At 37.4% G+C, this 13,445-nt stretch overlaps 1 protein-coding gene across 11 annotated transcripts in view; it reads right to left on the bottom strand.

Moving 5' to 3' along the window:
• Window positions 1-13,445, bottom strand: part of LOC145671339 (uncharacterized) — a 530,261-nt gene that overhangs the window by 123,271 nt on the left and 393,545 nt on the right. For all 11 annotated transcript variants that reach the window (XM_081740371.1, XM_081740381.1, XM_081740409.1 and 8 more), the window contains one exon: window positions 7,278-7,349. In XM_081740371.1, coding sequence (XP_081596497.1) covers window positions 7,278-7,349 — 72 coding nt within the window. The remainder of the gene's footprint in view (window positions 1-7,277; window positions 7,350-13,445) is intronic.

The raw sequence follows: 13,445 nt of genomic DNA on the forward strand, positions 1-13,445 counted from the left end.
TCCAAAAATTTGTGGCTCTCCCGTTCTCCGGACTTAACATCACCTGACTTTTTTTTTATCGGATTACCTAAAAAATGTGGTGTACAAGAATTATCCAAGGACTACTGAGGAACTGAAGACGAACATTGAAACAGAAATTCAATCACCAGGAACACTCTAAAAAAAGGTGTCAGTAAACATAGTGGAGTGTGAAATTTGTGTTTATGAGAACGCAGCAGCCACTTCGGACATTTGCTGTAAAGCGCCCTTTCTGTTTCTACGAGGATTTCAGGCTTGCCAGCTGTAGGTGAATAACTGATTTATCGGAAATTTTGGCATAAAAACTCGGCTTATCAATTATGTGCAAATTCTCATTACTTATCATTAATTAACCTAGAACACACCTTTTGCAGTGATTTTACGACAACAGTGTTGGCAGGGGCCGCGTTTCTGTCAAAAATCACCTATTGTACGGACTTGCATTAAATAGTCTTTTTACATGGCAACACTGCATCAACTTTGTTACATTTTAGCACCAAAGCATTAACCGAGCGAAGTAGCTCAAGTGGTAGAGCGTTGGCTTCGCATTCGGGAGGTCGCGGTTTCGAATTCCCGCTGCCGACCATCCTGATTGAGGTTTTCCAGGGTTTCCCTCAGTCCTACCAGGCAAATGCCGGGATGGTACCTACTAAAACAGGCCCTGGCCGACACCTTCCCAAATCCTTTCCATTGTTGTTGTTATTGTTATTGTTATATATCCAGTATAAAATTGCTTTAGAGCTGTATCTGGTAATTGTTAAATAAATAAATAAATAAAATGTTGATGCATACTGCACATATACACAGGGATTCACCCGCAGGAAATCAGTTTTCTGACACTGAATATTGATTTTCTTAATTTTGTACATTTTTTTATTTTACACTTTCAGTACTTCACCTCGTTACTACACAAAAATGTTACAAGTTCCAAAATTGGTCATGATCTCGAAAATATCTACATAGAACATACGTACTTGCACTTGTTTCAAGTTTCAGGTCTTTAACGTTCTTGGTTCAAAAGATATACGTAATCAAACTTTGGGTTACGCAACTGTACGAACACAATGTACTTTTAAGTGTGTTAAGTGAAGCCGCCGAGGTCTTCACTGAATCGAAAGCTATTTCGTAGCCAATAAATTGAGTGGCTCATTTGACCTTTCTGTCAGTTTCCTAACTACTTGAATATGATCTGCTGTGCTATAACCACTTCTAAATTCAACATGTTCTCTTGTTATTTGAGGTTTTAATAATCGCTTTAACAAAATTACAGAGGGAGGCAATGTACAGGAAAGAAAAATGTGAAGTTTAGTCCATAGTGACATCGCACAGACGTTTGCAAATTATCCTTTTCTATAAAATGCTAAGCTTCGTCTTGCAAATTTATAACTGCTAGTGCAATGTTCTCCAAAACATTAAATTAAACTATATTTTTAATCTATACGCACGGTATATTAAGATGCTTGCATGTATTTAACCACAGTTTGTATAATTTATGATACAGATGTTAGTTATTTGCAGTGTTGCCACACTTGGTACAATTGTACTAAATTCAGTCCTTTTTGTAATTCATCGGCTCGTTGGTACCACGCTGGCATTTTCTGCCCCTTTTGTGAAAAAAATTGGTACAATTCTATCATATTCAGCACCATTTAACAAATACTTGTCGCATTTTCAAAAGTGTCAGTAAGACTTTTCCTACATCTAACGTTACTCATACTGTGATGGACTGTTAAAAACTACTGTTAAACATTCATTCTGTGACGTTGCACCATATAACGCTGAGCTTTGTGTGTAAATTTTGTAATTCGAACTATACACGAACTATACCAAGAAACAGATGACGCTAGATGGGCGCACCATTGCTGCGCATGAAGAAGAAGCACAGTGTGATGGAAATGTTTAGCTTGAAATCTTAATAAAGAAGAAGAAGAAGAAGAAGCACACACGTTGAAGCTAGAATAAAGTGCAACAATCTATATTTTGAAACGTACTATTTACACACGAACTCGAAAATGATTTATTTATTTCTCGTTTTATATATGTTTTCATATATGGCCATAATACCATACCGTTTTGGTTTATTGGTCACTTCGAAATAGGGGCTCATTTGGTTTCCTTACAATGCATACCGAAGATGATAACTGTTTTCCCTTTTAATTTACGGCCTCTGTTATACTTCCTACGTGCGAGAAAAGTTTCATCTGCTTCCACGATTGTTCGAGGTCCTGATATTTGGATATTTTTAAAAAGAGTACTTTCTAGATTTGGACTCTTGGAAGAGGGAGAGTCCTACAACTTAACCTCTTTTAGTTTCCTGTTATAGAGCCATGTAATACGCTGATATAAAATAATGAATTCAGCCCTTTTTGTTTCAATTTGGTACTATTTTTCAGCCCACTCCAGAGCTAGGACTGTGGCAACACTGGTTATTTGTGAAGTTATTCAATAAAAGACACAGTGAATTGAATATTCACCCAGATTTGTCACTTGCCAAGTCTTTCCTTCTCCAAAATGAACAGTACAACATCTGGTCAATCAAAATAGTCGCCGTCTCCAACCGTACACTTTACTATCGTTCAACAAACAATTGAATTCCTTGACGAAAGAGATCTGGAGTCTGCAATACGAACAAATTCCCAACCGAAAGTTGCACTGCCGGAATCAGGCAAAGTCTTTCCTCCAAATAGATAATTAAAATGCCGCAAAAGATGGTAGTCAGTGGGAGAGATATCGGGAAATACGGTGAATGAGGGAGGGTTCATACTGCAACTTATGGATCTGCACCGTCGTTTGCAATACATGTGGGTGAACTTTGTGGTCCAATATGAGAATGCAATGTTTGTTGACCATTGCTGGATGCTTGCAGAAAATGTAGGATGCATTGCATGGAGTTGAGCACTGCGTCGACAGTTTCATTATGCCTAAGAAAGATATTGATGGATCACTCACACCATATAGAATTACACCAGCAACAATACTTCTGTAGGGGTAAAGCTGGTTATTGACCTTACCGCCTGCAATTGCCATAGCAGATCCTTTTTTTTTTAAATCTGAAGTTACAGTTCGATGCATGAAGCTTTTCTGGTTGTTCCTTACACTAAAAGATGTGTATATTTTCAGACGACCATTCTTGTTGACCGATATCAACTCATGTAATACCGGCCAACAGGAATTGCATGTGGCACCCATGAGTTGATACCGGCCAATAAGTATTGTATGTGGCACCCATGAATTGATACTGGCCAGCAAGAATTGCATGGGACATCCACGAGTTGATACCCACCCCAAAAAAATTGCATGTGGCACCCATGAATTGATACCGGCCAACAAGAATTGCATGTGGCACCAATGAGTTGATACCTACCAACAAGAATTGCATGTGATACCTATGAGTTGATACTGGCCAACAAAAACTGCATGTGGTACCCATGAATTGATACCGGCCAATAAGTATTGCATGTGGCACCCGTGAGTTGATACCAGCCAACAAGAATTGCATGTGGCACCCGTGAGTTGATACCAGCCAACAAGAATTGCATGTGGCACCCATGAGTTTATACTGGCCAACAAGAATTGCATGTGGCACCCATGAATCCTTCTTTTTCACCCTACTGATTGTAGTGAGTCACCGAACAACAACAATATGGTGTATTATTAACTCGTCTGCATCGGTACGAATACTTTCCTGAAGGCCATTTCTATGGTGTTCCTGAAGAGCTCATTCGAATATGATGTTGGTCAGTGCCAAAGTACCTCATTTTGCAATGCTGCGTGATCTGAACGAAATTTAAAAAACCAACGGCACATGTCGGGTGAGCTTACTTCTGTGTTGTGTTGCTAACGTGAATTTCTCACTAGACGTCAAAGCGAACATTTCATTCACAACAACGGAATATCTATAGCTACTCATTGTCCCTGTGAAATGTATCTACGGATGGCAAAGAAAGTTTGTTTGATATGTGTCATTGCATTGAATTGGATAAGAATGTTGAACGTGCTTTCTTAGTTTATTCGAAAATTAGAAAATGTAACATGCTATAAAGGTAACCAAGAAAGTTCTGTCGCTTTTTTGTGGAGGTCTGTGTTCAATTGGCCCTCACACCGTGAGTTGAATGCGAATGGAGATAAACGAAGGTCAGTTGTTGGTGTGGGTATATTCAACATACTACATGATTGTGACACTTCAGTTACACCTTGAACTTGCGTAAGGACAGAGTGAACATGGGACCTCCACAGAGCGTTATAAGGGCGTGTATGCTGTACGAGTTCAAACTGGAGTCAAACGCCGCTGCAGCGGGGTGGAAGATATGCCAAGCCTTTGGTGAGGGTGTCGTGATTACAAGGATAGTGCAGCGGTGGTTTAACAAGTTTAAGGGTGGTGACGAAACACTCGAAGACGCACCACGCTCAGGAAGACCAACACATATACAAAATAAAGATCTTCAGGCAGCAATTGAGGCGAACAGTGGCCAGACATGTGAGAAACTGGGACTACAATTCAGTATGAGTGGAGAAACCATTTGGCAGCACCTCCATCAACTTGGGAAGCACTACAAGTTGGGTCGATGGGTCCCACGTGATTTGACTCCGGGCCAGAAGGCAACGCGGGAAAACACTTGTATTTTTTTTTTTTTTTTTTTTTTGCTGTCTCGTCTTAGGAAGCCATTACTTGCCAGGATGTTGACATGTGATGAGAAATGGGTCTTGTACGAAGCTCAACGGCTCCGTCTTCATTGGTTAGCATCCATGAACTAGTTCCAAAACAGCCAAAACCAGCACTGCACCAGAAGGTCCTGTTGTGTGTTTGGTGGACTGCTCGTGCATCGGGAACTGCTACCAGCTGGTCAGAGCATCAATGCAACTGTGTACTGTCAGCAGTTGAGCCGTGTTCAAGAAAAACTCAAAACTCTGGAGCCAGCACTGCTGAATCGCAAAGGGTTTCTCCTGTTATAGTACAATACTAAGCTCCATGTGGCTAGAATGACCCGGAACACCATTCTACGCCTTGGATGGGAAACACCATTGCATCCGCCATACTGCCCGGACATTGTACCGTCCGATTATCACCTGTTCCATTCCTTGGACAATCACCTTAGAGGACGCTAGTTCAAATCCCTAGTAGAGGTGCAAAATGCACTTGATACTTTCTTCGCTTCATGACCCACCAAGTTCTACCGCGATGGAATCCATGGCCTTCCAGAACGTCCAGTAGAAGGTCGTCGATGCTGATGTAGACTATTTTTGATCTTCCAGGTACGTCTTAGATGACATATCAATGTTTGAAGATGGTGGGTGAAAAAACGACAGAACTTTCTTGGTTACCTTTATATTATGTTTATCCAATTTCAAAATGTCCGAATCATAGCCTAATTTTACTGGGCTAAATGCCTGGTTCGTATGTAGAATGTTCGTTCTTTTGACATGGTTTCTACGAATCTGTCAGTGGTAAATAAGTTTCTTCCGTAGCATAGAGTGAATTTTAGATTTTTCTCCTGAACACGAATCTATCCCGAGCGTAATGATAGCTTAGGAGATGCCTATCCACACCTTAAAAAAAGATTTGATTCTTGTTTTCTTCAACTGTCAGGCATTCTAATATTTTATCTGTAATATTCATCGATTGATTGAAATAACATTTTATTTTAACACTTTTAAACTCCAATAAGATAAACACATAAAAATTGTAATGAGAGAGAAGGTGGTCTTTAATTACCTTTGTGGACCTACCGGTATATGAAAAGTATGCTTCAATGACCTTTGTGCATACTCATATGAAGTTCTGGCTCCGCCTATGGCCTAGAGCTAGTAATATAGTTCAGTTTGATGTCATAAATGAACATGACGCGTAATAATCTTTGATTCGAGATCATAAATTAATAACTTAATTCGCAATAAAAGTTTTGAGATAAATTAATAAATTAAGTTTACTCGTAATATAACTTGATTCGTAAATGAAGTTTTAATTTTCAATTTTTGTGTGATTTCGACTCAAAATAATGTTTGATTTAAACTAACTAAGTAACTCTATGTCCTATGGAACTCAGAGGTTCAATGCCGCGTTCATAAAAGCTCTCCACTGACTTCTATCCTTAGCCAATTGGATCCAGATCATAAATTAGTTGATTTATAATAAAGTTTTATTTGAATTCATAAATCTTTTTGATTCACAATAAAGTTTGTTTTCGAATGCACAATTTGATATCGTAATAATGTTTTAGTTAATAAATGAGTTTTACTGGTAATAATGTTTGATTTTTGTTTATAAATGAATTTGATTCATATAAAGTTTTACTTAGTTCGCAGAAAAATTTGTTTTATGTACTTATCTTATTTATTTTTATTTATTTATCGATATAATAGACGTTACTGCTCAATAATAGTGTCGACATATGAAACTTGAATACATAATGTTAGATTATAACGTAAAACTTGAATACAAAAATTAAATTATAAAAATGCTGATACTTGAATAGAGTATTAAATTAAAATAATACATTTTCTTTAAACTTTTTTTTTATATACAAAACACACTTGATTTTATTATATGTAGCACAAGTTCTCCCTCTAGGTAACATATGCAATGGATTTGTACGTGCCTTCCTGCAATAAAACAGGCCACTTGTGGGTTTTGAGGGACGGAACCTGGACCATTATTTTTGCAGTTATGTCTGTACAGTCTATTTTGTTGTGAAAAAGTCTGTGTACGAAAAGGAGGTCGTTCAACGTCCGTCTTTTTTTCAAGTGTCTGAAGTGTAAAGTTATCAAGTAAATTATCATATGGTTCATATTTTGGGCAAAATCCTGTCCTTTTGTATGTGAGAAAACGTAAGAATTTGCTTTGTACTTGTGCTATTTTTTGACTACGTGTTCTCACAGAAGTGTTCCAAATAAGTGAGGTATATTCAAGTTTGGATCTTACGTTAAAAAAAAAAGTAAAGATCTTAAAAAGTGTTATCATTCGTGAATTCTTTGGTTTTTCTGATAAGAAACCCAAGGTTTCTATATGCATCCTTGGTGATATTTGCTACATGATGCGAAAAGGTTATTATTTTGTTAATAACTTGATTTAAGTCCATAAATTTACTTGATCCTTCATAAAATTAAGCTTGAATTTATAAATTTTCTCAATTCGTAATGAAGTTTAATTTTGATTCATAAAATAACTTACACTGCCTAATTTCCATTTTGTCGTGATTTTTAACGATCTTCGAATGAAGGTATGAAATATTGTAGCAACATGAGTAAGATAGGTGACTTACCGGTAGTTCGTCACACGACTCTCTCTCTGGCCTCGTTGGATCACAGCTTAAAACCATCCATTGAAGATCTATCTGTAATTAAAACAATATTTACATTTATGTATCATCCAAAGATATTTACAGACATTGGCAGTAGTCAGCAAATGTGCTTTTACCATTTCTAAATATCACTTTGTCAATAACTTTGGAATAAATTGATCATTATGCGAACTGTATAGTCACTGCGTGAATAATATTGAGAGTTGGCGATCTTTTCATATGACAAGTTGTAAACAAGTGAGCATCTTCCAAACTATGCTAATTCAACATTGAAACAGGAAAAGCTCACAGATGGAAAGTATTCTTTGGACAATAATTCCATATCAAAAACAATTACCGTTGTCGTTTACAGTTATCACTACACAAGAACCAATGTTTAAACCGGAAGTGGTACTAGTTTTAACTACTTCCGGTTTCAGTACAAGAATACGAATAGAGATAAAATGTGTTCTCGAGATCCTGAATGCATGTATACGTAGAAGAACGTTAGTGGACTCTATTTTTGCTCCATGGATCTGAAAATGATAGCAGATTTAGATCACTTTTGGTTTGAATAGGATATAAAGTACAAAATGGAGGGGCGCTGAATTCATATCCGAAAGCCATTTTTTTTCCTTATCTATGACCGTTTCTTGTACTTCGGAGATCAATAATGAAACCAGAAGTGCTACTTGATATCTACTTTCGGCTGCAATAGAGGTATATAGTCGGAGACAGAGTCTATTCTTGCGGTGCCGAATCTATATCAGAAACTGCTTCTCGCTGTGTATCGTATTCCTCTGTGTTGATAAAGTTGTTGATTTGTATCACTTCTGGTTGAATAGAGAATTAAGGAAGAAGATCGAACCTATTTCTTAGAAAGCTGAAACGAAATATTTCAGTTTAACGTCCCACGTTCGTTATTCTAAGGGAGACGGATAATTAAAACAAGTGAATGATGATGGAAGAATTCGTGGAATGAGGATGTGAGAGGAAATAGGAATACCCGAGAAAACCCACGAACATGATGTTATGCAACACTAGCTTGTATTTTGTCCAGGAATCGAATCAGGGACTCCATGAACCAGAAGTAATCGCTCTACCACTGCACCACCTTGCCCCCTAGCTAGAATGCTGAAGGATTACAAAAACCGCATCTTACTTTTTTTTTTTTTTTTTTTTTTTTTTACAGTTTTTACTGTCGAATAACAGATGGACATAACAATTCTATAAGGCTTTACACGTGTATGCGTAGCATAGTTTAGAGGTCCGAAAATGATGGAAACACCAGTGGCGGATCTAAAAGGTAAAACCGGGGGGGGGGGCTGCCAGAACTCAGATAATGATAGATATATCATGAAGCTTAAGTCACTCAAAAAACTAGGGTGACCTAGGCTCCCCCGACCCCGGGATAGATCCTCCACTGGGAAACACCTGCGAAACACACTGGTACTACTGATATGTCCTTAAAAGTTAAGATTCAAATTATCAAACCAGAAGATACAGGTCAAATTAAAGAGATTTATATATATATATATATATATATATATATATATATATATATATATATATATATATGCTCTGCTAATCGAATTCCGAAGCAACCATTGAGTAGAGCGGCGAGGATTCGTGTATTCGTATAGGAAAGAGGAATTCATTCTAGGCGAGGATACAAGTATACAGAAAATCACTTTTTTTTCCTACATCAAGTAAAACGAATTCAAAGTTCCATAAGTCTTGACAAAATAAAATCTAGGTGGTAGGCATGCACTTTTACTGACAACTCTACATATTAAACAATGTGGTAAAAAAAAAAATATACATAATTAATTTTAATATCTTCCTTAGAGAAATACACATATTATATGTCTCTAATAACATAAACACGGAACATTGTTTAGCTTTAAAAATTCATGATGAAGGTCATATTTCTTAACTGAAATCACACGCAGAAGAACTTCACTTTGGTGACCATGAACGTACGTAGATAATTTCCATTTGAAAGGATAGAAATAACAAGTGGATACTTAAAACCTTTCCCTTCTGAGTACCAATTCTATTATCATTTCTTCTAGGCTTTGGGACGACTCTACTAAGATTTCTGTATCGAATCCAATAATAATAATAATAATAATAATTTTAATAATTGTTTTTACGTAAGACCGTTTGATATGTTTATTTTTTCTAGTATTGATAAGGTGTACGGTTAAAATGTGTTAATATTGTATGAGTATTTAGCTCGAGCAGGATACTTCTTGAAGATACGGGTTGTTTCTGAAAGATATGCCAATATTAAATGCATATACTATATAACTAACTAGCTATCTCTATTGCCTATGGATACAGTGGTCGAAGTGAGGCGGTATATGCGGTGGTATACCATACCGTCTCTGGTTTTTCAGTGATGCAGGCATATCGCCTCTGGTTTTTCAATTATCAAGACATGCCGTCACTGGAAATACCTTTAATAAATCCATTTTTGTACACAGTAACTGACGAATAACTTAGCACGTGAAAAGATTTTATTTTTTATGCAGCAACAATTTCTAAGTTGACAGCATCGACATTTTTATCTTTTTCCTACCTTTGCTTTTAAAAGATATCTTCAAAGAAGTTTATCTAGTTCATATTTTGATGTGCCATATTAAATTGTTTCTTTCGTATGTATGTGTGTGTCTTCTTGCCTTAATGCATATAAATGTCGTGCTTTGAACATGGGCGGATATAGGGATTGTCTGCTGTGGCGGCAAATCTTCGGGGGGTTTGGAATATCTCTCAGTCGAGTGGGGATCCCTTAGTTTTCCCACAGGAAATTATTATTAGGTTTTTGAGGGTTTTCGTGTATAATTCTCTATGATACAATATAAGGGAATGTTTATTTTTTTTATTTTTTTATTTTATTTTATTTTTTTTTTTTTTTAGAAAATTGTTAGCGGGGAATCAGTCTCTCCATGTCCGCCCCCCGTAACTACAAAGAGCTCTCTAATGATTTTCAGTCATTATGTAAATAGAAACGCGGTCTTTTAGGCGACATACCCTCACTGTATTTCAATATTTAGATAGCCGGTATGTCGAATCAAAATCGTAATAAAACATACCGCCTCTGCTTTTTTTCCACTTCGAACGCTGCTACGGAACCCGGAGGATCAATCCCACATTCACAAAAGTTCTCCATTAACTTCTGTCCTTAACCAACTGGATCCAGTTCTACCTTGATTTCCATGTATTTCCGAGATCCATCTTAGTATTGTCCTCCCATCTACTCCTACGTCTTTCTTTAGTATATAATACTTTGTATACTCTGTCTACAACCGTGCCGCGAAGGGGTGAGCAGGACGATGGCCCAGTGCGCCGAAGTAAGGGGGCGCAAAATGCGGGAGGAAAAAAAAGATAAAAACGGAGAGAAGAAAAGTTATTTGGAATATTACTAGTATGTACTTAAATCCTCTTCCTGCTTTAGGAAGTGGTCCTATAATGTTATTCATGTTAGGAAAATGCATGTGCACATATATATAATGAAAATAAAAAGTAATAAAAAAATGCTCCAAATCAAGGAAAATCAGGGTTTATTTTTAAAAATTTTCTTACCTTTCGCACCAACCATGATGGCGCTTCGCGATTGATCTCTCGACCTCACTCATATGTACGAGGGTGCCGATGTATGCTCTCGGCCCGAGTGCTGATTTTCAACGGCACGGCACTGACCATGTCATAATTTGTTACATTGATTTGCAATACAAGTTAAATCAGTACAATGAATTGAAAGAATCGATTGAATTCGAAAGAAAGAAACACATGTTTTCAAGTTGACACTCGGTATGATTGAAGTGCGTCATCTGTATTTCAACGCTATCAAAAGCTTGATACTCGTACGTAGGCAAGGTAGAGGTTTGCACGGACCGGAATTTTTAGCCCGGGCCCAGCCCGGCCCGTGAATTTACAATGTGAGGTCGACCCGAGTCCGAAATATGTTTTAGCATTTAATCTCGAGCCCGGCCCGAGCTCGAGTGATAATCAAATGAGCTCGAAATAAGCCTGAATTATAGAAACTTAATAATTAATGCAAAATTGTATTTTTGTTTACAGCAATTAGAGATTTAATTTTGCAGTTGTGCTTTAGAAGTTCTCCAGAAGGAACGGTGCAGTACATTTACAAAGTTTGGCCCGAAAAGCCAGAGAAATGTGGTTGTATATTTAAAAATTTACGGCCCGAGCCCGGCCCGGGCCTGAAGTGAAATTTGCTTTGCAGAGTCGAGTCCGGCCCGCAGGCTCGACCCGAGTCAGTGCAGACCTCTAAGGCTAGATGAAAGTTCTTGCCGTGGCAGTGAGAGACAATAGGTAAAAAAAAAAATTGCTTTCCTATGTTGTCCTCTCTTAGGTAATGTCCCTTGTTCACAATTTTGAAGTGAGTAGATTCCACCCTTTAAGAGTGATTCTGGAAGGGTCTGCAAAATACAGGCAACAAGTTCTTTATAGGGGGAAATCAGATTGCGGCAGATCTGGTGGATAGGGTGGATGTTCTTTACTTTAAACCTCTAGTTTTCTCATTCCAAGAACATCTTGTCCTGTCCTGATGAGAGACGATTCTTTTTCCTCTGGTAATTCAGGTCTCTTCTCATGTATTGTTTTTGCTTGCTCCAGAAGACTTACGTAGTATTTGCTAGTTATTTTTCACCCTTTAGAAGATAATCAGCAAGAAGAATATCTTTTCTCGTAATCTGAGATAGGCAAGGAAGAAACTAGAGCCCTTCCCTGGTTTCTTGGGATCTCCCGAATTTGGATTGGACTGTGCCGGGTCGTGGTCATACCGTGGGATTTGGTACCTTGGATCTCAGGTCGCCTTCTGACACCACACGGAGGATGTGAGCTCTGTGTGTAGGGCTTACTGAGAAACCAAACAGTAAGTTGTGGCATCACGGATCATACAGTTGGAAATGAAATGGTTAAGACAATGGGGAACATTTAGAACGTTAACAGTATTTCTGCAGACTAAAGTTCACTTTAAGTTCACTATAGTAGTTACTCTTACACTAAGCTCTCTGTAATACGAGAATTCTATTAAATTCTTGAAACATTCTCGTGTCTGGATTATTTGAAATACCTATATAATTACATTCACACTAACGCCATCTGTACGAGAATTCTATCAAACACTTGAAATACCATAGGTGGGGTTACTTTGCACAACATACAAAAAAGTATGTTCAACATACAAACATAATATTTGTGTGCAATGTTTTCCCTTCAGTATTTATACATTTTACTTTCTACACAAAACTGCATGCAGTCTACATATATTGATATTAGAATGATGGTACTGGTATCAGTACTTAGTTTGAATTTTCGATATTTGTAAAGAAAATTATATATTTTCTTTTACCGGCACAGGAACCACATTCTAATCGTTAGCATATGTCGTACAAAAATACCAACTCAGTAACAAAAAAAAATCCCCTTGAACTAATTTGGTTGGTTATTAATTATGTCCAAGAACACCATCCCAACCGTAATCAGTGGAAGATTTACGAAGTTTGGGACTTTCAAGCTAAAGCCACCCAAATTGCAGAATTTCTTTTCTTTTTTTTTTTCCTCCAAATCTAACGTTAATCATTCCTATGCGTATAAGCTGCAAGCACCCCCAAATGTCTACTGATTTCTTAAAAAAACGAAGTCTTTGTGAGTGAAGCCCCTCTCAAACTACTTTTTTGAATCCTCCACTGTTCATAATTTATTTTTCAACAAAAATTCATTCCGGCATCTACCTAAATAGGAAATTTACCTAAATTTAGAATGCAGAAGGTTCTAATAGTAATAATTCCCTTTCTCTTTTGGACCGGTGCAAAGTAACCCCGAGTAGAGGCTGAAACCGCCTTCTTCCAGGTTTTCTTTTTTTATGACTTTAAAACGTTTCACATTTCAATTTCAACTATTGCATCAAAGTCCCATTATACACAGTAGTACTCTGCGAAACTGACTTAACTTTGACGGAAATTCTTGTTCGTAATATGTTTCAAGTTTTGGCAGCTTTTACAGTGTCCGCTTTCCATACCTCTACAACAACAAACCCTCCCGTTAATAAGAACTGATGTGAACCGCCCACATTATAGCCAAGATACAGTTAGATGTTCTATCTTACGGTGGCAGTTGAAA

Source organism: Thermobia domestica, chromosome 2, assembly GCF_964235325.1.
Source record: "Thermobia domestica chromosome 2, izTheDome1.hap1.1, whole genome shotgun sequence".
NCBI classification, from domain to species: domain Eukaryota; kingdom Metazoa; phylum Arthropoda; class Insecta; order Zygentoma; family Lepismatidae; genus Thermobia; species Thermobia domestica.